Source organism: Brassica rapa, chromosome A09, assembly GCF_000309985.2.
Source record: "Brassica rapa cultivar Chiifu-401-42 chromosome A09, CAAS_Brap_v3.01, whole genome shotgun sequence".
Lineage (NCBI taxonomy): Eukaryota > Viridiplantae > Streptophyta > Magnoliopsida > Brassicales > Brassicaceae > Brassica > Brassica rapa.
The window spans coordinates 10880659-10906332 of NC_024803.2; the positions used below are offsets into that span (position 1 = coordinate 10880659).

General features: G+C 35.2%; 2 protein-coding genes, 1 long non-coding RNA gene and 1 other non-coding gene across 6 annotated transcripts; all 4 read left to right on the forward strand.

Annotated features, from left to right (window-relative positions):
• The first annotated feature begins 2160 nt into the window (after nucleotides 1-2160).
• TRNAP-AGG lies at nucleotides 2161-2232 on the forward strand. The gene has a single exon. It is a non-coding gene; the product is annotated as a tRNA-Pro (tRNA).
• Nucleotides 2233-4015: 1783 nt separating this feature from the next.
• On the forward strand, nucleotides 4016-6259 carry LOC103838577 (serine/threonine-protein phosphatase PP2A-1 catalytic subunit). Its single transcript, XM_009115027.3, has 6 exons — nucleotides 4016-4442; nucleotides 4836-4950; nucleotides 5179-5287; nucleotides 5360-5437; nucleotides 5593-5784; nucleotides 5872-6259. Exons 1-6 carry the CDS (start codon nucleotides 4190-4192, stop codon nucleotides 6043-6045), a joined length of 921 nt encoding a protein of 306 aa, XP_009113275.1. The 5' UTR covers nucleotides 4016-4189; the 3' UTR covers nucleotides 6046-6259.
• A 242-nt stretch (nucleotides 6260-6501) lies between these two features.
• LOC103838578 (probable disease resistance protein At1g59620) lies at nucleotides 6502-19785 on the forward strand. Of its 3 annotated transcripts, XM_009115030.3 has the most exons (6): nucleotides 6502-8615; nucleotides 8859-9654; nucleotides 9747-9893; nucleotides 10012-12278; nucleotides 18018-18332; nucleotides 18764-19670. In XM_009115030.3, exons 2-4 carry the CDS (start codon nucleotides 8901-8903, stop codon nucleotides 12060-12062), a joined length of 2952 nt encoding a protein of 983 aa, XP_009113278.1. In that variant the 5' UTR covers nucleotides 6502-8615; nucleotides 8859-8900; the 3' UTR covers nucleotides 12063-12278; nucleotides 18018-18332; nucleotides 18764-19670. The 3 variants fall into 3 exon arrangements, with proteins under 3 accessions (XP_009113278.1, XP_009113276.1, XP_033134778.1); XM_009115028.3 differs by lacking the exon at nucleotides 6502-8615 and having other exon boundaries at nucleotides 8630-9654; nucleotides 18764-19785; XM_033278887.1 differs by lacking the exon at nucleotides 6502-8615 and having other exon boundaries at nucleotides 8630-9654; nucleotides 10012-11094; nucleotides 18207-18332; nucleotides 18764-19785.
• Nucleotides 19786-20564: 779 nt separating this feature from the next.
• On the forward strand, nucleotides 20565-24053 carry LOC103838579. The gene is made up of 3 exons (XR_627163.3): nucleotides 20565-23500; nucleotides 23584-23639; nucleotides 23772-24053. It is a non-coding gene; the product is annotated as an uncharacterized LOC103838579 (long non-coding RNA).
• The last annotated feature ends 1621 nt before the right edge of the window (nucleotides 24054-25674 follow it).

A 25674-nucleotide genomic window follows, 5' to 3' on the forward strand; every position in this document is an offset into this window, starting at 1 on the left:
TGATCCTCCATCTGCGGGACAACCCGCCAAAAAAGATGATCCATATTCGTAAAAAGAGAATTCGTTGGGAAGACGGCTGGATTTGTTGGAATCTTTGAAAGAGCCCAAACCTGACGTGCTGGGGGACATTCAAAAAATACGTGATTAATCGACTCCTCCTCCGCTCCACATCTTGCACAACATATCTCACCTTGCATTCCTCGCGCCTTCAGATTCTTCTTAACTGCCACACACCCTGAAACCAATTGCCAAAGAAAATGTTTAATTTTTGGTGGACACCTGATTTTCCAACAAAAAGCCTTCAGGACGTCAACTGTTGGTCCCATCAATAATGGTGGTCGTTCTCTGTCCGGGTAAATTCGCTCCACCTGGTATCCTGATTTGACCGTAAATGTTCTATTGTGTGTGAAATGCCATCCTTCTCTATCGATCATCTGATTTCTGCTCAGTGGTATACTTTCTATAATTTTCACATCCTGAGGGTCTACCAAATCCCGTAGGACCTGCGAATTCCATTGTCGCGAAGTGGGATCAATAAGTGAAGCCACTGTGAGATCGGGATACAAATGTTGATTTTTATTGGCTGGTCTTGGGCGAGTGGTTGGGAGCCAAGGATCGTTCCATACAGATATAGAAGATCATGTTCCCACCCGTTTGATTAGTCCTTTGCTTACCAGAGATCTAGCAGATACAATACTCCTCCAGCCATATGACGGAGAGTATGAACGGATCGGTTCAAGAGGTGAGGCATGCCGAAAATACCTCCCCTTGAAAACTCGAGAGAATAAAGTGTTTGGCTTTTCTACCAGCCTCCATAACTGCTTACCAAGCATTGCGGTATTGAAGTCAGTTATATCCTTAAAACCCAAACCTCCGTCTTCCTTACTGACGCATACTGTATCCCATGATTTCCAATGCATACCTCTTGAATTGCCCCCAGGACTCCACCAGAATTGTGCTACCGCACTCGTCAATTTTTTTGTGATTGCCTTAGGTAAACGGTAACACGACATCGTATGATTCGGCAATGCCGTAATCACTGATTTAATAATCACTTCCTTTCCTCCTTTCGTGAAAAACTTAAAAGTCCAACCGTTGACCCTGCTGTTTAGACGATCCTGCACAAAGCCAAAAACTTGAATCTTGGCGCCCCCAAGATTTTCCGGTAATCCTAGATAAGATCCCATTCCCCCTAAATTCTGAATTCCCAAAATATCTCTTAGCTCCTGCCTGACCGATTCCTCAATCTTGTGTCCAAATTGAATCGAAGACTTTTCAAAATTTATCAACTGTCCAGAAAGCAGTATGAGTATGCTATTTAAAATTATTATAAAAATTAGTATATAATATATTTATTTTCAATGAAGATATTTATAATATATATATATATATATAAATATATTAACATATAAAAGTAAAAAGATATATAATTTATTTTAGTTAATAATTTAAAATTTATGTTTATATCGAAAATATTATTTTAAAATAAATGCTATAATTAAAATATCTATTTTTAAAAATATTTTTCACATTTAAAATATATTAAATTATATAAATTAAATTATATTTTAAATGTGAAATTCTATTTTTTATTGTAAATTAATTTTAGAAATCAATATTTTATTTTCTGGATATAAAAATAATTTTATGCTATTATTAAATAAAATAAATAAATAAATTATATATTTCCTTAATTTTATAAATTATAAATGCAAATTCCCTTCTAAAAGCTTCATATGAGAGCATTGGCTAGAGAGCATTTGGAGAACATTAGCATTTAGTAAATGCTTCTGTAAATATTTTTTTAACAATTGTTGATTGGATAATGTAGAGTATAATGCTAATGCTAATGCTGTATCAATCAATACAGCCTTACTGAATGAGTTTTTGAATTGTTTAGGCAAGGATTCAGTGAGCAACAATGTTAACATACATTTTAAATGCAAAGGTCAATGTTAGCCTAATTTATATGTTTCTCTTGCACTTTTTTAATGTTCTCACATGGGATGAGTAAACTGACATTTGGTTGAAATCTGAAATTGAAAAACCTTGACGACTGTTTTTGGTTTCTTTGAAATTCATTGATGACTAGTCAAGTTTTAGTGTTATTTTCGTATCGTAATATATATATACGTAAATATTCACATTTGTATCAATATAGGGCGTTTGGTCTAGTGGTATGATTCTTGCTTAGGGTGCGAGAGGTCCCGAGTTCAATTCTCGGAACGCCCCATATTATTTTAAGTTATATGTTAAATTTTTAATGGGCCAGTTTTCGTCTATTATTCTTGTGTGGCCCAAGGTAGAATTTACCCGTCCTGATATATATATTCCTGTAAACTATCCTTGCTTTTGTTGGATACATCATCCCTTAACTGCATACAAAATGAATGTTCTATTTTTTTTTTTGGCTCATCAAATACTTCTCATTCTCCAACATAGTTCTGATACACATTGTTATCAATCCAAACCTTAAACCTTAGCCACAATGGCACTACAGAATATAACTTAGGAATACTAGACACAAATGTGAAAGACTCATTTGCTATTCTATCAGCTGCCTTATTCCCACCTCTTGGATAGTACTGCATTTTGAAGCTCTGAATATGCGACAAAGACAAGCGGATCACCTCAATGATCGGCTTTAAGACTGGCCATACTGCTTCACTCATGTTTATCATCTTAACCAGAGCTAGAGAATCTGATTCAAAAATGACATTTTTATAACCAAAACTTGCCATTGTCTATGCGCTCCACTTAAGTGCTTCTGCTTCCGCAAGAATCGGTGATGCCGCCTTTGTCACAGCTCTCGCTCTCGCCCTCGCCCATATCATACTACCCTTCTCATCTCTGCAAATCCAACCTAGACCGCTATTATCTCTCTCTTTATGCCAAGCACCGTCGGTATTACATTTCAGCCAGTCTTTAGGAGGATGAACCCACCGTGGAGCTCGGGTAGAATTCATGGGTCTCTTATCCGCATTTCTCTCACCTCAGTTTTTTCCTCCACCCTCCTTCTCTGCCATTCCTCAACATCTCCTGTGCCCTTCTTACTATAGGCATCACAAAATGAATGTTCTTCATTGTGAGAGATATAGGCATCAATGATGTCTTTAAAAATAGATTAAATAAATAAATTAACATTCATGATAAAATTTTGTTATCTTCTCTTAACCACGGCATGTACTATTGAGTTTGGGAAATTATTTTATTTATTGGTCTTACGTTTGAGATTAATCAAATAAGTTGTTTATTATATCTTTGAATATTTTTTATTTTACCAAACAAAAAGCTCAAGGAAAATGAAAGACTACTTTAATTGAATTCTCTATGGATTTCAAATTAGTTCTCTTTCAGTAATTTATGGAGAGGGTATCCCTGGAGAGACGAGTGTGTGGTCTAGATACTTCACTTAGCGTAATCCTCCACTGATTTGTTTTCTTGCACCACAACCACAGGTCCACAAATGGCAACATAGCTGAAAGAGACAACACTTCAAAGTTGAGCTTGTGAAGAAGACTCGTTGGTTTATCTTGAAATTCATTAACTCTAAGCTGATGTATCAGTGTTTAGTTCGAAGTTTTGTAACCACATTCATATCGACTTTGTGTAACCACACAATGAAAAAATCAACTTATTTGTAATAACCGAGATATAAAACAGAGTATTACCGAACAACTCCGGGAAGATCAGATTCCACACTTCATGTATTACCATTTCATAATCAGAATTGGTTAACAGGTTAAGGATTAGAAATCATACTGGTATTATGGATTTAGGTTCAATCGATAACCAGACCAAACCTGTCAATCAACTGGTAACGGCTAAAGCCAAGCGCCACTAAATCTAGAGCAGATCGTACTTGTTACAAAACCCAACAAATGAACTTCTTTTCTCATCAGAAGAAGATTCAAAACCAAAGAGAAAGGATTCGCCACGTGTCAGTTCCTTTTGACCCGGTTCCATCCCACGTCACATACTTTTTTTTAACAAGTACAAAAAAGAAAAAAAACAGTTTGTCTGAAAATAATACTAAAGCCAAATAAATATCTTCATTTGCGCAGAGAGAGAGAGACGGCGCGTGATGATCAACCCGTAAAACCATCGGCGACTTTTATCCTCTTCCTCCGCCGTCGCCGCCGTGTTCGAATCGCAAGCGTCGGAAGCTAATCGTAAGATTTGGGAGGAGATGGCGTCAAACGGGGATCTGGACCGTCAGATCGAGCAGCTGATGGAGTGTAAGCCGTTGGCTGAAGGGGACGTGAAGATCCTATGCGATCAAGCCAAGGCCATTCTCGTTGAGGAATGGAATGTTCAACCGGTTAAGTGTCCGGTTACCGTATGCGGCGATATACACGGCCAGTTCTATGACCTAATCGAGCTCTTCCGTATCGGTGGTAACCCGCCTGATACTAATTACCTCTTCATGGGTGATTACGTAGGTATGTATGTTCTTGATTCATGACAATTGATTGATGAGTCGTCATAGATCTATGTTTTGTGTTATGCTTCTAATTGAGGAGACTTAACATTTACTGGAATAAACAGCTTTTGATTGATGTTCCACTTTTATTACAAGACCCTTTGTCCATGGCATGTGATTTGCCCATAAAAGCTAACCAGTGTCTTTTGTTTCACTGTCTGATGTGGTTGGTTATCTGTTGGTTTAAGGTTGATGTTGTGATCATTAGCTTTTGTTATACAACCATCATTAGGCTTTAAGCATTGTGGTGTTTAATTTTCGTGAAGACACTTTCCTTAAATTTCAAATCTTTTGTCTGGTTCAAGTTTGAATGTCTTTGGTTTTATCATTCGTCTCGGCTATGTTTCTGCAGATCGTGGCTACTACTCAGTTGAAACAGTCTCCCTATTGGTGGCACTGAAGGTGCGTTACAGAGACAGACTCACGATCCTGCGCGGTAATCATGAGAGTCGTCAAATTACACAAGTGTAAGTATTTTATTTCCTACATAAAAAACTAGTATTTTATTTCCTTCCGAGCTTAGTTTTAAAAGGCGTGAGCCGACCCTAGGCGATAGGGTCCCTTGAGATTGCTATGAACACGATGCAAAGTGAACAAAATGAATCGAAAAGAACAGGACAGGAACCAAACATTTTTATTTCATTTTCCGGCGTCAATTCATGTCTGTTTTTTGTTTTTTACTTTTGTGTACTCAGATATGGTTTTTATGACGAGTGCTTGAGGAAATACGGCAATGCAAACGTGTGGAAGCATTTTACGGACCTCTTTGATTACCTACCTCTTACAGCACTTATTGAGAGTCAGGTTTGAGCTATTCTTATAAGTTACAATGTGTCCTTTCCGCATTTCATCTTTAACAACTGTATTCAATTACAGGTTTTCTGTTTACATGGAGGGCTTTCACCTTCTCTGGATACCCTTGACAATATCCGAAGCTTGGATCGCATACAGGAGGTAATTATGATTACTATTTTTCTTTGAAAAGGCATTTGTTTTGGTCTGGCCATAAGTAAAACGTCTCCTCTTTTCGTTAAGACATAGTTTTGGCGTCTGAAAAGAGTAGGAAGTGGTTTTTATCATCTGATATGTGATACACTCTTGGACTGTAGGTTCCACACGAAGGACCAATGTGCGATTTACTCTGGTCTGATCCAGACGACCGTTGTGGTTGGGGAATATCTCCCCGTGGTGCTGGTTACACATTTGGACAGGACATTGCGACTCAATTTAATCATAATAATGGACTGAGTTTGATATCAAGAGCGCATCAACTTGTAATGGAAGGCTTTAATTGGTGTCAGGTACTGTCTGTTTATGTATTATGTGCATTAACATCGGTTGACATCTATACTTGCAGATATACTGAATCTTTGTGTGTGTATTGATAGGAGAAGAACGTGGTTACAGTGTTTAGTGCACCAAACTACTGTTACAGATGTGGAAACATGGCAGCAATACTTGAGATTGGAGAGAAGATGGAGCAGAACTTCCTTCAGTTCGATCCAGCACCGAGACAGGTCGAACCTGATACCACTCGCAAGACTCCTGATTATTTTTTGTGATTTTCTTTCCACTTCAATTTTTCATTTTTATTTTTTAAGTTCCAAAGTTTGTTTGTTGCTGTATCATTGTAGTAGATGTGTCTCTTTGTTTCATTTTGTTTGGCGATGGATGTTCTAGCCCCAGATGTTGGGATATGTTTGATAAACGCCGAAATGTACTTTGCATAATTGCAAGTGAATCGCACATGAGTGATCGTTTCCATTATCGTTGACATTTTGGATCAATAATTATTCATAGGTCGTTGAGTTGAGTCATAGTTCCAAAGACTTGATCATAAAGCCCTCCATGAACTAAGAAGTGTTTGAGCTTTGTAGCTGTATTACGCATTTTTGGTAGATGAGGATTGAGCCAGCCAACCAGGTTGTAATCTTAAACTCCCTTGGACCGGTAGACTTGGATTTCGATTTTAGAAACACAAACATAGGTTACCAAAGAATTTGTGAGGCTCCAACAGTCTACCTTTACTATAGTTCCCAACTTTTTCACTTGGATTCTGACGCTAATCATGATAGAAGATTAAAATTTGCTTTTACGAGCTCGAGAAATGAAAAACTCCCAAGGAAATCTCCAATGTTTATAAATTCTAAATATACTCTATTAAATAATAACAAAATTTGTAATATAAAATATAATTTGGAGTGGTAGTCGGAAAAGAATATGTTTTAATGCTGAAAATACAGCAAAGTAATATGGTTTTGACACCAAAATAATGTTTATAGATTGGAGATGTCTTAATTGTAAGAGGTCAACAAAAAGAACTAAAATGTAATATATACTCCATCTGTTTTAAATTAGTTGATATTTCAAATTTTTGCACACTTATTAAAAATATGTGAATTCTTATACATTTTTCTATTTTCCATAAATTATATTAATTAAAGCATATCCAACCAATAAAAAAGTCATACTATATAACATAAATGGTCAAAAACATCAAATAACATCAAAGTTTTGCATAAAATTTTGAAAATATCATCTACATTGAAATAAAAATTTAAAATTTAAAACAAGAATTAAAATGAAACAGAGGGTTTATTATAATAGAATAACTAGATCTTGACCCGCGCTTGAAAGCGCGGGTTCTTTTGTTATATCAAATTTTTATGTTAATTAGTATTTTGTGATTGTTTTACATTATTATGTTATAAAGTCAAATTATATAAAAGAATTATTTAAAAAAATATATATATAATTCATGAATTATTTTATTTAGAATTATGTATAAATCTTACGTAATTCTCTCTTACGCATGGGTATTTTACATGAACCCCAAAAAATCAAACCAAAATTAACTCGAAAATACTGGTTCACATTGTGTCCAGAGAAAAATACATATTTTTAGAAATGTGGTTCTCTGTTCGCGTCTGAGACCTACATGAAACCCGTTTGGGAGCCAAAGTACCCAAAATGTTTGTGTATGTTAGACATATTTGTGTATTTTGGATATGTTTTTGGTATACATATATTTTTTGAGTTTTTTGTTTGAATTTCCGGTTATAGTTTTGGATTTCGAGTAAAAATTCAAATTTTAAAAATATTTTTTTGGGTATTCAGATACAATTTTATTTAGGTCAGATTTTGGGTAAAAATTTAGGTCTTTTGAGTATTTTTTAGATTTTCGGGTATTTGTTCAGATTTTTAGATATTTTTCGTGTTTCGAGTATTTTTATGTTTATTGAGTATTATTTGAGTCCTAAATATCTAACAGATCCATACCCGTTATGTACAAAATAATAACAAATATTTTATAGGTATCTGAATTATGTAGCCGAAACAATCCAGATTCGAAATAAACCGATCTGAATCCAAATATTTTTTTCTAAATACCTAATTAGGTCCAAAAACTACAGACCTAGCAAAATTCATTGATTTGTTTTATAAAATTTTGGGTGGAAAATACTCTTGAGGTTTGATCAATAATGTTTAATAAGACATGGCTCATTTATATTTCAAAAGTTGATCTCGTAAGAAAATTTTGATCTGATGAAAGATGATGGTATATATGATAATGACCCTTACGTATTGAAACTTCGGTGCCGTTTATATCAAATGTATATATGTTAAATTGAAGGAAGTTGATTTAAGTAAAATAACTATTTGAAACATTCCATATATTATAGTCATGATTTTATTAAACTGGGTGAGATTTATTTAAACGTTAGAGGACATTATATGGTTGCTATAAAATAGGGGTTAGTTAAAAATATTTTAGTTGTATACTATAGTTTGGACTAAAAAATAAATAGGTGCAACAACCTTTTGTAAGTAGATTTTTGACTCCTTCCCTTTTAATAGTATTGATTAGTTTACTAAATGAAAATTTAACTAACACCATTAATAGATCAAATAAAATACTAAAGCTGGTCTTCCCCAAAATTTACTTAGTATTTTAAAAGTTTAATGCAGTGGCAGTGTTTTTTACACATTGGTTTTGTCGGTTGGCGTTGACTTGGCCCAACTCTTTCAGTGTGTCTTTAGCAGAGATCTAAAGTTGATTGTGTTGCCAGAAGCTACGCATTGAGTATTTCCTTTTTTTCAGATCAGTTGGGCCAGAAGCGATTTCTAGGAGGTGATTGTTGTTGATTTTATTAATTTTCTTTCTTTGATTTTCTGGAAGATGCTTCGATCTTTTTTATTTTGCATTTAAAAAAAAATCTCAATAATGTTCATGTCTCTCCAAAGATTTGTGGATTCAATCCCACAGAATAGTTTAGTTATCTTTTTTTATCATACTAGTTTTGTATATACACTTTTGTCGTTTGGAGTCGAGAGGCTTTGGAAGCTCCTTATCCGAGAATCTGAGAAATTTCAGGGAGTTGAAGAACAGTTCAATGGATTTAAAAGAGATGTGGAAATGTTAAGGTGTTTCCTAGAAGATGCGGAAGCCAAGAAACATACAAGTGCCATGGTGAGAAACACTATCAAAGAGGTCAAAGAAATTGTTTTGGACGCTGAAGATATCGTTGAAACGTTTCTTCTAAAGGAAAAACTCGGAAATACAAGTGGCATCATGAAGAATGTGAGAAGACTTCCTTGGGTTATTTCAGAACGCAGGGAACTTGCTTTTGGTATAGAAGCAATAAGTAAGAGAATCTCCAAGGTGATACGCGATATGCAGAGTTATGGCGTACAACAGTTCATTGTCAGTGAAGGGTATTCACAGTCTCTACAAGAAATACAAAGAGAAATGCAACTAACCTTTTCTAGAGACGAAGAAGACCATCTTATGGGGTTGGAGAAAAATGTTGAGATATTGGTTGGCTATTTGGTGGCAAAAGATAGCAGTCATCAAGTGGTTTCCATAACTGGGATGGGAGGTCTTGGTAAAACCACACTCGCAAGACAAATTTTTAAACATGAGACAATCAAAAGTCATTTTCCAAGATTGGCATGGGTTTGTATTTCACAACAGTTTACAAGGATGTATGTTTGGCAGACAATCTTGCGACAGCTCAGGCCAGAATACAAGGTGTTAGAGATGACAGAAGATGAACTTCAAGAAAAGCTCGTATCAGTGTTGGAAACACAAAAGGCTTTGATCGTCATTGATGATATATGGAGAGAGGGAGATTGGGACCGAATCAAGCATGTGTTTCTGCCCCAAAAAGGTGAACATCCTTAAGTTACATACATTAGGCCATCCTTTTTAAAGGCTCACTTTTTGATCATGAAACATTTACAAAATATAAATGTGTTGCAGGATGGAAGGTATTACTTACTTCTCGCAATGAGGGAGTGGGATTACATGCAGATCCAAATTGTGTCACCTTCAACACAAAATGCTTAACTTTAAAAAAAAGTTGGACTCTTTTTCAAAGGATAGCATTTCCAATGAAAGACACAAACGGTAAATTTTTCTTGGACGATCTATTTGGATTGTTATACTAGTAAATCAAAATAAAATTGGCTGCAATTCTCCAAGAGATATGATTCTTTCAAACATTCTTGTAATTAATGTTATGTAGATTTCAAGGTTGATAAAGAAATGGAAGATATGGGAAAGCAAATGATTAAACATTGTGGAGGTCTACCGTTGGCTTTAAAAGTGTTAGGAAGGTTGTTAGCTGCTAAATACACATTGCGTGACTGGAAAAGGATTTATGAAAATATTAGATCTCACATCGTCAACGGGACTAGCGTCAGTGACATAAATATCAGTTCCGTTTTCCATGTTTTGTATCTGAGCTTCGAAGAGCTGCCAGTTTATTTGAAGCACTGCTTCCTCTACCTTGCCCATTTTCCTGAAGATTATAAAATAGATGTGGGGACATTGTCGTATTACTGGGGTGCAGAAGGAATACAAAGGCCGATGTATTATGATGGAGCCAGCACTCGAGATGTCGCAGATGTATACATAGAAGAATTGGTGAAGAGAAACATGGTTATTTCTGAAAGAGACGTTGAAACTTCAAGATTTGAAACATGCCAGTTGCATGACATAATGAGAGAAGTTTGTTTACACCAAGCTGAAGAAGAGAATTTCCTACAAATTGGCACTTCAACTGCAAACTCGAAATCTCTTTATAAATCTCGTAGAGTAGCTGTGCATTGGCGGAATGAGAGATTTTTTCATATGGAGAACCCAAAACTTAGATCTCTTGTGTTTATATCCAAGATCAAAAGGCATATTGACGAGGGTATAAATATATGCTTTACACGGCTACCATTGATGAGAGTATTAGATCTCTCTCGTGTCAAGTTTGAAGGAGAGAAGATACCATCTAGCATCGGGAAGCTCATCCACTTGAGATATTTGAGTTTAAGAGATGCATATGTAAATCATCTACCTTCTTCTATGAGGAATCTGAAGCAGCTGCTATATTTAAACCTATGTGTAGGTTTATCTCGAGTCTACATGCCCAATATCTTGAAGGAGATGCGAGAATTGATATACCTCCATTTTCCGTTGGCAATAAAGAATAAGGTAAAGATGGAATTGGGAAATCTGGTCAAGCTGGAGACGTTGGAGAATTTCTCAACCGAGCATGGGAGTGTGAGTGATCTCCAGTGTATGACACGGCTCAGTACACTATCTATATATATCAGAGGTAAAGGGCATTCCGCGAAAACTCTCTCTTCATCTCTAAGTCAGCTGAGATGCTTGGAAAAGCTTGTTATAATTGATTATGACAAGTTGTATTCTCCAACGAATGATGATGAAGGGTTTGTTTTGGATTGTGTTCATCTCAAAGAACTATTCCTGAGTATATATATGCCTAAGTTACCTGATGAGCAACATTTGTCTTCTCACCTTACAACCATTTTGCTAAAGAAATGTTATTTGAAGGAGGATCCAATGCCAATTCTAGAGAAATTGAGTCAACTGAAAGAGGTTAGTTTACAGTATCAATCTTTTTGTGGAAGGAGAATGGTTTGCTCGAGGAGTGGATTTCCTCAATTGCAGAAGCTTAAATTATATGGACTATCGGAACTGGAAGAGTGGATAGTAGAAGAAGGCTCCATGCCTGTTGTTCATACTCTGACTATTCGGGGTTGTGGAAAGTTGGAGCTTCCTGATAGGCTGAGATCTATCACTTCCTTAAAGAAACTAAGTGTTCAATTAATGGGAGAGGAATGGAAGATAAGATTGTCGGAAGGACACTTGCCTTCTCACCTTACAACCATAACTCTAGCTCACTGTCGTTTGGAGGATGATCCGTTTCCGGTTTTAGAGAAATTGTTTCACCTGAAAGAGATTATTTTAGGGAACATATCTTTCTGCGGGAGGAGAATGATTTGCTCGAGGGGTGGTTTTCCTCAATTGCAGAAACTTAAATTATATGGACTATTGGAACTGGAAGAGTGGATAGTAGAAGAAGGCTCCATGCCCCTTCCCTATTCTCTTGATATTGACCTTTGCTGCAGATTAAAGGAACTTCCTGATGGGCTGCGTTTCATCACTTCCTTAGAGGATCTTGTTGTTAGTATGGGATATAAATGGAAGAAGAGATTACTGGAAGGAGGAGAAGATTATTACAAAGTCCAACACATCCCTTCTCTTAGAATCTTTAAGTGAATTGAGACACTGGGAGAATCTTATGATATGCTAAGAGGTCGGATGCTAGAGGATTTTTTTTGGATTGCGTTCATTTCAAACAGTTGAAGTTGAGTATACATATGCCAAGGTTACTCGCGGAGAATTATCTTCTTACCTTACAGTCATTAATCTAAATCATTGTTTTCGAAGGAGGATACATTTCCAATTATAGAGAAGCTGGTTCAGTTGAGAGAGGTCTGTGAAGATGAAACCTTGATGACCAAGCAACTACCAACTTCAAAGTGTACTCAGACTTAACTCAAGTTCTAACTACGGATGGTGTATATCAAACCTGAGTTAGACATGCTTTTGGGACCACTTCTTGGGAAACGGCTACACCGCCTCTTCATGATCGTACCGTTGTCCTTTGTGTCTCCAAGAGTTCAAAAGCACATTTGGAATGTTGTGATAAGCGTGACTTGATGATGCAAGACAGCGTTCAAGTTTGGAAGAAACGTTTGCGTTAGGTTAAACACACAAGGTTCAAGACTTTTATATAAATAGAAGGTCTTGTTGTATTGAGAGGTAATAAGAGAGAGAAACAAGATACAGAGATAGTGTGAAGAGAGAAAACTTGTAAAGGTCTAAGCTTTGTGTTTAGTTTTCTCTAGCTTTAGGAGTTGACAGAGTGAATCTTGAGTGCTAGTGAAGGGCATTGAGATGGGTCACTTGTAGCTCCTTTTGTAACACTATCTGAATCTAGTGGATTCCGAGTTAAAGACTCGGCCAGACGTAGCTACCCTAGTTAACGGGAGTGAACTGGATAAAGTCTTGTGTGTGCTCCCTTTCTTTATCTTCTGCTTTGTCTCTTCAACCTTCTCTCTCTCTGGTTCGAACAACAACTCTGTTTCCTCTGTTCTTGTCTTCTGTTCACGTGTTTGTTGAGTCTTCTCCTAAGGAAAGTCGACGCCTTTAGGGCAAAGAAACTTAACAGAGTGGTATCAGAGCTTAGGCTCAGTGTTTACGGGTCTGTAAAGATCTTACAACATCTGGACGATGTCTTCGGCTCGAATAGAAGTTGAGAAGTTTGATGGTCGTGGTGACTATACGATGTGGAAAGAGAAACTCATGGCTCATCTGGATATTCTGGGTCTGAGTGCTGCTCTCAAGGAAACCGAAGCTGTGGAGGTTCAACCTGATGGATCTAAGCAGACAGAAGAAGAAGCGAAAGAAAAAGCTGAAAAGATGGAAGCTTTAGACGAGAAGAGAAGAAAGGCTAGAAGCACCATCGTCTTAAGCGTAACAGATAGAGTTCTCAGGAAGATCAAGAAGGAGCAGACTGCAGCTGCTATGATAAGTGCTCTTGACAAACTGTACATGTCAAAAGCTCTTCCTAATAGAATCTATCTTAAACAGAAGCTCTATGGATTCAAGATGTCTGAGAATCTGTCCATAGAAGGCAACATTGATGAGTTTCTTCAGATTATAACAGATCTGGAGAACACAAATGTTGCAATCTCTGATGAGGACCAAGCTATCTTGCTCCTCATGTCTCTGCCAAAACCCTTTGATCAGTTAAGAGATACTTTAAAGTATGGCACTGGAAGATCCATACTGACGTTAGATGAAGTGATTGCTGCTATCTACTCAAAGGAACTTGAGTTTGGATCTAACAAGAAAAGTATTAAGGGCCAAGCTGAAGGTCTGTTTGCAAAGGGTAAAGGTGACTCAAGAGGAAGGTCTGAAGGTCGAGATAGAAACAACAAGTCCTCAAGGACTAGATCTAAGTCTAGATCCAAGAAAGGATGCTGGAACTGTGGTGAAGATGGGCACTTTAAGGCGTCTTGTCCTAACAAGAGCAAAGGCCAAACTCGACCAAAAGACTATAACCATGGAAGAGGAGAGTCATCTGGTGGCGATGGAAACCTTGCAGAAGCTACAGGCCTCTATGTGTCAGAAGCACTATCTTCAACTGATGTACATCTTGAAGATGAGTGGGTAATGGACACCGGCTGTAGCTATCACATGACTCACAAGAGAGACTGGTTTGAAGATTTAAATGAAGAGGCTGGAGGCTCAGTGAGGATGGGAAATCAAACTGTCTCAAGAGTAAGAGGAGTTGGTACCGTGAGAGTCAAGAATGAAGCAGGTCTGAGTGTTCTCTTGACAAACGTCAGGTACATTCCTGACATGGATAGAAATCTTCTATCTTTGGGAACTCTGGAGAAAGCAGGCTACAAGTTTGAGTCTGAGAATGGTATTCTTAGCGTCAAAGCTGGAGATCAGATATTGCTCGCTGGAAGAAGATATGATACTCAGTATCTATTACAGTGGAGACCAGTTACGAACGCAGCTCTCATTGCAAGACAAGATGACACGGTCCTGTGGCACAGAAGGCTGGGACATATGAGCATGAAGAACATGAACATTCTGCTCAAGAAGGGTTTTCTGGACAGGAAGAAGGTCTCTAACATGGAACCGTGTGAAGACTGTATCTATGGGCGAGCTAAAAGAGTGGGTTTCAACTTGGCTCAGCACGATACTAGAGAAAAGCTGGAGTATGTCCACTCTGACCTATGGGGAGCACCGTCAGTACCACAGTCTTTAGGCAGAAACCAGTACTTCATCTCCTTTGTAGATGATTATACCCGAAAGGTATGGGTTTACTTTCTGAAAACGAAAGATGAAGCCTTTGAGAAGTTTGTAGAGTGGCTCAGTCTGGTGGAAAATCAAAGTGAGAGGAGGCTAAAGACCTTGAGAACAGACAACGGTCTAGAATTCTGCAACAGGCAGTTTAATGAGTTCTGTGAAGCTAAGGGAATTCAACGTCACAGAACATGCGCTTACACTCCACAACAAAATGGAGTTGCAGAGCGCATGAACAGAACACTCATGGAGAAGGTGAGAAGCATACTTAGTGACTCTGGTCTCCCAAAGAGATTTTGGGCAGAGGCAACACAGACAGCAGCTACTCTCATCAACAAAACACCCTCATCAGCTCTGAACTTTGATATACCTGACAAGAAGTGGTTTGGAAGAACTCCTGCTTACAGCTATCTGAGAAGGTTTGGATGTGTGGCATTTGTGCACACGGATGATGGTAAGCTCAATCCGAGAGCTAAGAAAGGTGTTCTGGTTGGATATCCCCCAGGCGTGAAAGGGTACAAGGTCTGGTTACTCGAAGAGAAAAAATGTGTAGTGAGCAGGAACGTTTTGTTTCAGGAGAATGCATCTTACAAAGATGTGATGACAAAACAACCTGACTCGTATGAGGAAGAAGATGCTTCTTCAGGCTCATACCTCGATCTAGACTTAGAAGCTGAAGATAGTATCACCTCAGGTGGAGAAGGTAACAATGATCAACTATCAAGCTCAAGTGTTAGATCTGTGCCGGGATCTCCATCATCGTCAGTTGGTACAAGTGGCAGCAGTCATGATGCTACACGCAAAACGCCTCTGAGCTATCACCTAGCAAGGGATCGAGACAGGAGAGACGTAAGACCTCCTAGGCGTTTCGATGATGAGGATTATTTTGCTGAGGCTTTATATACCTCTGAAGATGGTGGAGAAGTGGAGCCTGAAGACTACAGGGAAGCTACAAGGAGTGTAAACTGGGAAGAATGGAAAGCTGCCATGGATGATGAAATGAGATCTCAAGCCAAAAATCATACCTGGACAGTGGTAAAGAGGCCTGAGAATCAGAGAGTCATTGGGAGCCGTTGGATTTACAAGTATAAACTTGGTATACCAGGAGTGGAGCAGTCTAGATTCAAAGCAAGATTAGTAGCCAAGGGCTATGCTCAGAGAGAAGGAATCGACTACCATGAGATCTTTGCCCCTGTTGTCAAACATGTATCTATAAGGATCTTGTTGTCGATGGTTGTTCAAGAAGATATGGAACTAGAGCAACTGGATGTCAAAACCGCCTTTCTACATGGTGAGCTAAATGAGAAGATTTACATGGCTCCACCAGAAGGTTTTGAATCATTATTTCAAGAGGATGAAGTGTGTCTACTCAACAAGTCTCTGTACGGTCTTAAACAAGCACCAAGACAATGGAATGAGAAGTTTGATGCTTATATCACAGAGATTGGGTTTGTAAGAAGTGAGTATGACAGTTGTGCTTACATCAAGGAGCTAGCAGACGGGTCAAAGATGTATCTTCTCATCTATGTAGATGATATGCTAGTAGCAGCCAAGGATCTAGAAGCTATTCAACATCTCAAGAAGGAACTTAGTTTGAAGTTTGAAATGAAAGACTTGGGTGCTGCTAAAAGGATACTGGGTATGGAGATTGTTAGAGACAGAGCCGCTGGTGAACTATGGTTGTCACAAGAAAGTTACCTGAACAAGATCTTAGACACCTATGGAATGCTTGAAGCCAAGCCAGTCTCAACACCTCTGGGAGCCCATCTGAAGCTGAGCTCTGCAACTGAAGAGCAGATAGCGCAAGATGAAGAGTTTATGAAGTCAGTTCCTTATTCAAATGCTGTTGGCAGTATCATGTACGCAATGACAGGAACCCGTCTTGATCTTGCCTATCCAGTAGGGATCATCAGCCGGTACATGAGCAACCCTATCAAAGATCACTGGAATGGAGTAAAGTGGGTCATGAGATATATCAAGGGTACTCTGACCACAAAGATGTTGTTCAAAAGGAGTTCTGAGTTCAAGATCACTGGTTACTGCGATGCTGACTTTGCTGCAGACCCTGATCGAAGAAGATCAATCACTGGTTTGGTGTTCACTCTTGGAGGAAACACTATAAGCTGGAAATCAGGATTGCAGCGAGTTGTTGCCTTGTCTACGACAGAGTCTGAGTATATGTCGTTGACTGAAGCTGTGAAGGAAGCCGTATGGCTTAAAGGGTTACTGAAGGAGTTTGGTTATGATCAGAAAAGTGTGGAGATTTTCTGTGATTCTCAAAGTGCTATAGCACTCTCCAAGAACAATGTGCATCATGAACGAACGAAGCACATCGATGTCAAGTGTCACTACATACGGGAGATCATTGCTAGTGGTGACATTGATGTTGTGAAGATTTCAACTGAGAAGAATCCGGCTGATATCTTCACGAAGACTCTGGCAGTTAGCAAGTTTCAAACCGCTTTGAACTTGCTACATGTCAGCCCTGAGTAGTAAAACTCAGGGGATCCGAGTCTTGGAATCCTGCAACTAGATTCAAAGGTATTGTTTCTCTCTCTCTCAATGTGTGTGTGGAAGTTTGGTTCTGTCATCACGATTTCAGGTGGAGATTTGTGAAGATGAAACCTTGATGACCAAGCAACTACCAACTTCAAAGTGTACTCAGACTTAACTCAAGTTCTAACTACGGATGGTGTATATCAAACCTGAGTTAGACATGCTTTTGGGACCACTTCTTGGGAAACGGCTACACCGCCTCTTCATGATCGTACCGTTGTACTTTGTGTCTCCAAGAGTTCAAAAGCACATTTGGAATGTTGTGATAAGCGTGACTTGATGATGCAAGACAGCGTTCAAGTTTGGAAGAAACGTTTGCGTTAGGTTAAACACACAAGGTTCAAGACTTTTATATAAATAGAAGGTCTTGTTGTATTGAGAGGTAATAAGAGAGAGAAACAAGATACAGAGATAGTGTGAAGAGAGAAAACTTGTAAAGGTCTAAGCTTTGTGTTTAGTTTTCTCTAGCTTTAGGAGTTGACAGAGTGAATCTTGAGTGCTAGTGAAGGGCATTGAGATGGGTCACTTGTAGCTCCTTTTGTAACACTATCTGAATCTAGTGGATTCCGAGTTAAAGACTCGGCCAGACGTAGCTACCCTAGTTAACGGGAGTGAACTGGATAAAGTCTTGTGTGTGCTCCCTTTCTTTATCTTCTGCTTTGTCTCTTCAACCTTCTCTCTCTCTGGTTCGAACAACAACTCTGTTTCCTCTGTTCTTGTCTTCTGTTCACGTGTTTGTTGAGTCTTCTCCTAAGGAAAGTCGACGCCTTTAGGGCAAAGAAACTTAACAAGGTCAGATTATGGCGGTCTTTCAGTGGGAGGAGAATGGTTTGCTCGAAGGGTGGGTTTCCTTAATTGCATAGGCTTGAATTTGGTGCAATAGATGAGTGAGAAGAGTGGATAATATAAGAAGGCTCCATTCCCTTTCTTCTATAGTCTCTATATTAGTTATTGTGAGAAATTGAAGGAGCTTTATGATAGGCTACGATTCATCACCTCCTTAAAGGATCTGAGTATGGGAGCGGAATGGAGGGAGAGATTGTGAGAAGGAGAAGAAGATTATTACATAATCCAACACAACCCTTCTCAACAATTACGGACTACCAGGTAAAATAATTATTTCCCCAAATTAAAATATGAAGTACACAATATTATTGTTTTCTTCAACTTCCATTATATACAAATAAAGAATATATTTCGGTTCAGACTTTATAGTTCTGCTCGAGAGTATGAACTGTGGTTTTATGTTTGCTGGTTTGAATGATGCTCCGTCGATTTCAACACTCATTTTATGCACTCATTGTATATATAGCTCATTGATTATATGTATTTTAGTTAACATTGGCTTTTTATACAACGCATTTCACAATGATATTTCAGTTCTCCTGATGTATATTTATTGTAAATTTTGTCACGTTTCATTGTTTATTCTCATGATCTATATATACTGGAGTCCTGGTCCTAATAATGCTATCTACTGCTCATTCAGTAGCTATATTCATCTTCATAACAAGCTGTTCTTAAAAATCATCAACCAGGTCGTAGCTATAGCAAGAGCGGCACTTGACGGATTCAAGAATGAAGCGAAGAAAATGGTAGTTGTAATAGTTGATATGGAGCGAGCGTTTGTACAAACAAGGAAACATCATTTTGTCTGTTTTTGCTTTTTTTTAGCTCTGTCAGTTCTAGTGGCTTAATCATACTCAAACTTATTGATCATTATGGTACTTTCTATCTCTAAACGTATGAAGGTTTTCAACATGTCAAATGAATCTACTTTTGATGGTGTACTGCTTCTTTTTTTTTAAAATGTTTGCCTATTAATCGAACATCAATGTTTCTTCATGCATGCTTTTTCATTAGAGCCACAAAGTTGTATTGTTTTCATTTGCGCTGAATTTCAATAGAACTTCTCTCTCTCTCTTGGTCTCTGTTAACATCTGTTGTTAGAACCAGTGAGAAATTCTAAGGAGGAGAGACTGATTAACTGTGTTCTAGTAACTAAATTCGAAACTAAAGTCGGTCCAACTCCTAACTAATGGAACTGCAGATGAAACACTATTAAGGTGCAATAGTATCTGCTTCCAGAACTATTTTTTTTTATGAAATCTAGTTTTATTATGACATTGATATCAAGATGAACCAAGCAAGAAATATGTAGTCTTAGAAACTTACCTGCACAAATCTCTCCCACGTTGTACATTCATATTTTGATGGATATTTTCTTCCAAATACATGGAAAAATTGGGTTTACAGTCACAAAATCGTTTTAAATGCCATATTACCAGCTAAATTATGTATTTTAAATTTTTATATCAAAAGAATTCTAAACAATTTATTATAAAAGGTGTGACTCATCAAAAATAGAAACAAACATCAAAATTAAAATTAAAATATATATTTCTCCAGGCTCAATAGCAAAACACAGTATCAAATAAATAAAAACACAAAGTCTACCAGCTTAAAAAAAGGATCACACCACTTCTCAAATAATAAGCCATCGCCACCACACTTGGAGCTACACTGAGAACACAAAGACTTAACATATCCCCACACAACACATTCGAATAGCAACACACTACAATGATTTAAAACTTTTAAAAAAATTTAAATGGGTTATCAGTACCCGAACCAAACCCACAAAGATCTGAATCGAACTCAAACCAAAATTTGGAAACATCCTAATTGGACTGAAATCTTTGACCTCGAAAACCCGAAACGCAAACCGATCAGAACCAAACCCGTATGGGTACCCGAAAGCCCATCCCTAGTCATTATTATATATCGTATATTGTCATCATATAATTAATCATATTTTATAAGTACCATCATATAAGTAATCATATAATTAATAGTATTTTATATGTACCATCATATAAATAATTACATATATTATATTTTAAAAACTTAATATGTAATATAAAAACAATAATTTGAGTTGGTATTTCAAATTGGGCTTTGTATTGTATTTTTCTTATATATATTGACAACATTTTTTTATAATGGTTATTGAAAAATAGTTTAGTGAAAATCCAATTTTGAAGATATGTAGATTTTTGAATCAATTTTTGATATAAATCAACTTTGAATTATTATTTTGATTTGAAATATATATAAAGTTTAAATTTTGTTTTATGGTTAGTTTAGAAAAAAAATGTTTTAGGCAATTCGATTGACCCATTTTCGTATATTTTAAAACTGGCCGAGATAGATAGTTTCTTATAATATGATGGACTTTTAATTTTTCTTAATACATAAGCCCATTACTTTTTTCTTAATACTACTATCCTTGTTTCCAAACAAAATTAATTTTTTTAAAAGACTACAATCCATTTTTCCAAACACTCCAAATTTTTTTAATAGTCTTATTCAAGTTTCCAAACACTCTAATTTTGTACTTGAGTTTTAATAATATAGATGCTAATTTTGCTTACGTGGCGGCTTGTGAATCAATTGAGAATTTTGTTATTTCAAAATTAAATTGCTAAAAAATATTATATTACTATATCCATTATGGAACATTCATTTATGAAATCAAATTTTTTTATATATTCTTTCCTTAAATAAAACATATGGAATTACCTAATGTGATTAAGATATATATGATAATTAATGATTTTAAATAATAAAGATTTCCTAACAATCTATATACTTTCTATCAATTTTTTAATTTTTTATTATTAAAATAAATTACACAATTACATTAATCATATAATAAAAAATTATATATTTTTGTATATGTTGTATTTTGAATTTTTTAAAACGAGTATAAATTACTAAAACTGTTAAAAGACTTACATAAAATTTTGTGATCAAAGTTTAAATTTATTCTATAATAAGATACAATCATTATAAAATCATATGAATAAATAATTTTATTTTAATAGGTGTTTATGTTAATATATATATATATATATTTATTTCATATCGTTTAAATTAAACTATACATCATATTATAGTCTGATATTTGTATTGAACACATATTGAAAAATTAATATTTTAATTTTGAAATCTTCATTATTTTTTCAATGATTATAATTATTGAAACCACTAAACATTCCACATTAAAAAAAATTCGGGTGTAAAATTTGTTACACAAATATGCAAATAATCATAAAATCATATGAGTAGATGCCTCATTTAATAAATATTCATATTAAAAAATATCATTCAAATTTAACTATATATCACATATGATATATGAGATTGATTGTTTTGATTTATTTATCCTAAAATAATTGCGAATAAACAAGAGCGATCGTTTGATTTATATGTGCACACCAATTTATTACATAATAATAACTGATTTCTTAGTTATTTAATATATAATTACTATTTTATTATATCATATTATGCGGAAAAACATATAAAAGTAATAAATATAAAATATTTATTATGCACAAGGTGCGGTTCTTAACCTAAATATGTATCTCTTTAATAATTTTAAATTTTAAATATTTTCTAAATCTTAGGCCAAAACAAAAGAACAAAATGAGAATAAACTTAAAAATCAATATATTTTTTTTGACATCAAAAATTAATATTTATATAGAGTAATAACCAAAATGAAAAAGTCACACAAAAAAGAGAAAAATATTGAAGATAGATAGAATTGACATTTGAACGTAAACTTCTCATAACCATAAATGACTTTTAAATTGCTAAATCATGATATACAACCGAGTTAGCATAGTTTCATTGTAACCAAATAATAGGTGTAAGATTATTCGGCCTAAACGTTAAGTTTTTATGCATAAGTGATTTTTTGACCCAAAATATTTTTAAAAATGAGATCAGCTCATCAAACAACAAATTATATAATTAACAAAAAAATTAAAAAAATCGTTTAAGGGCCAAAAATATTAATTCGATCAAGAATATAAATTTATTTTTTCATACGATATTTTTTATATAATTTTCATAAAAATTCACCATGCGCAAGGCTCAAGCCTTATCCTAGTTAATAGTTATCACCATATTAAAAAAAAATCTTTCAAAAAATATATAGAACTTGATAAGAAAAAATGTACATGTCATAATTAAATTGGTATCATGTCACAATTTTCCAAAGTCATGTCATCATTTTTTCTTAGAGTAATTGTAATAATAATAACACATGTACTAATCACTTGGTATATAATGTATAGGGGATGCAATTTATGGTAAGAGGACAATAGAGTTATTTGATGTTCTATTTTAGCATTTTTTTTTTGAACATCACATAGTTGAATCTAGGCCTAGGCATTTTGGATATCGGTTCGGTTCGGTTTGGATATTTCGGGTATCGGGTAGTTCGAGTAAAGAGCTAGATAATCCTTTTACTACATGACCTATTGTTGGTTCGGTTTGGTTTGGATAGTTTCAGATTCAGTTCAGATAGTAAAACTTAGAAACATAAAATATCCGGAAAATTTTGTTTCTCATTTGCTTATGGTTCCTGTTCGGTTATTTCGGGCAATTCAAGTAAAATATTGAGTATTTTGAGTATAATATAGAATAATTTAGATGATTCGGATAAAAATCTTGGATATTTTGGATATTTCAGATAAAACCATCCAGATATTTTCAGATAATTTCGGATAGTTTGGATACTTTATAATAATTTATTTATTTTAAAAATATTTTTGAATAGTCTTGAAAGATTTTTAAATTATAAATATATATTTAGCTATGTTTTATTAATGTTAGATTAGATATAGAAATATAGGGACCATTTAAAGTTTCGGTTCGATTATGGTTTCCAATATTTCGGTTCGATTCCGGTTTTTATAAGTTGCATCCATCTAAACTATTAAAACAGGAGTACAAATTAGTAATAGCCCTGACTTTTCCTAAAGAATTACCATCCTATGCCATTGAAAATAACTTTAAAATAAACTTCATAAGATATTCCTTAAAAATCGCCAATCAATTAATTATGCATTTAGTAATTTGTTTCCATATTCTGCGCCACATATTTCAACAATACCTAATATATTGATTATCATATATTTTCAAATATTCGATTTAGTTTAAAAATTGAAGGCAGAGGATATTTTCACTCAATAATTCATTGGCTTGGGAAGACAAACCCTATGACATCGATCAAGGATGTTGATTCTCACTGCAAGAGTCCTATCAGCAAAGGCCTTGTATGTGTGGCTGATATCAAGTTCCCTCTGCCGTACATGCCAAAATCTTTCTCTCATATGCTCTGGATTATCTCCCACACAACCTAAACAAGACCATGCCTGAATTTGCTAGAGTTGCTTCAGATGGTGTAGTTCTTTTTGCAGGTATCTATCTTAAAACTTTGAGAGTAATAAAAAAATTCATTCAAGTTTTTGATTTGTAACTTTTGAGCTTGGACTGTTTCTAGGTCTCCTGGTCAAGCAAAATAGTAAAGTTGCTGAATTTTCTAAATTCGGGCGTCCAGTAAGTTTACTACACCATGTTCTCGATTAATTTATAAGTGGCATTAGCATAGTAGACTTAGTAGTTTATGTAGCTAGCCGTTTGTATTGAACACATGATTAAAAGGACAGTTATTACTTTTTCTTACTGCAGGCTAAAATGTGTAGCACATCATGGTGGGACCGATTCTATAACCAGACAAGCTTAGAAGGAAGACGCACCAAGCAAGAAGTTTGAACAAGCCTGCCAAGTCTTACACCTCAAGCAAGCCATTGCATTAGTCAGCCACCACTAATCCAAACTAAAGCATATTCACACGTAAGGAATTAAATAGATAATTGTTATTCTCCTTTGTATTTTGCAACAAAGTCTTTGTCCATGTATCTATGAACACCATTTTTCATATTGAATTTAAATCATTAGCATCACCAGTAATTACCCCCATGAGGCCATGAACACTTGCCATCTTTAAATCAATGAAACCTAAGGTTATTCCTTTCTCTGATCTCTCTACCCGTAACTGCATACATAAATTTGATCGCATTGTGACAATAAACCCAAAAGCCACCGCTAGCCTCTCGATGTGATGTCCACCACCAAAAAATTGAAATTTCCTCTGTCCTATAAGGCTATAACATCAAGGATATCTATATTATTAAAGTATCTATATTATCTATCTATATTATTAAAGTTGAAGTACACATTGAGATTGTTTGGCAATATGGATAGTAGTTAAAAAAATAGTATTGTTTGGAAACATGGATATCAGTAAATTAAGAAAAAAGATAATGGGCTTATGCTACTTAAAAAATTGTAAGTCCATTACATTATATTAAAAAGTAATGGGTCTATGTTACTTGATATATATATTCAAATCAAAATAATAATTTAAAATTGATTTATATCAAAAATTCATTCAAAAATATACATATATTCAAAATTTGATTTTACTAACATATTTTCCAATAACTATTATAAAAATATTTTTAATATATATATAAACAAAATACAATACAAAACCCAATTTCAAACACCAACTTAAATTATGGTTTTTATATTTCATATTAAATTTTAAAATATAATATATGTGATTATTTATATGATTGTAAGTATAAAATATTATTAATTATAAGAAAACTTATTTGATGGTACGCATAAAATACGATTAGTTATATGATAACACATATTTTGTAACCTATAATGACACATATAGGATATATATATATATATATATATATATATATATATATATATATATATATATATATATAATAGTGATTAAGGGTGGGCATTCGGGTTCGTTTTCGGGTTCGTTTTCGGGTCTTTTTGAGATTTCGTGTTCAGTTTAGATCTTTGAGGATTTGGTTCGGATTTGGTTCGGATTTGGATAATCAATTTAAGTAGGTTTGGTTTAATATTTGGATAGAGGATAAATAATTATTTAAGTATTTTTGGAGTTTTGAGTATATTTTAACTATTTAAGATATTTACGTTTGATTATTTGTATATATTTTCAAGCATTTAAGCAAACTTAAAAGTAGCATATATATTCTGGGTGTTTTTATATATATTAAATCTAAAAATAATTAATATATATAAGAATATAAATCTATTTTGGATACCCAAAATACTTCGGTTCGGATTAGATTTCAATTCTTCAAATACCAAAATTTTGAATAATTCAGATATTTAATCAATTTCGGTTCGGATTTAGTACTACTTATTCGGATTGGGATCGGTTCAATTCTTCGAATTCGAGTTTTTTGCCCAACCCTAAATAGTAACATAAATATCAAATAGCATCATATTTTTTTAGATAAATACACCCGCACGGACGTGCGGGTCAAAATCTAGTAAACCTTGAAGCTGATGTGATTTTAGGGTTTTTGTTATTGGGAGAAAGTTTATGTACGTTATCCCAAAAACACCCTGTTCGTCACTTTCTTATTACAACACCTATTAGTCTCCATATACCGTTTGTTCGCCGCTAAGTCCTCCACGGCGATTTCATCTTCCATACTAGCACTCGCCTGTGTCAGAAAGCTATACAAAACCC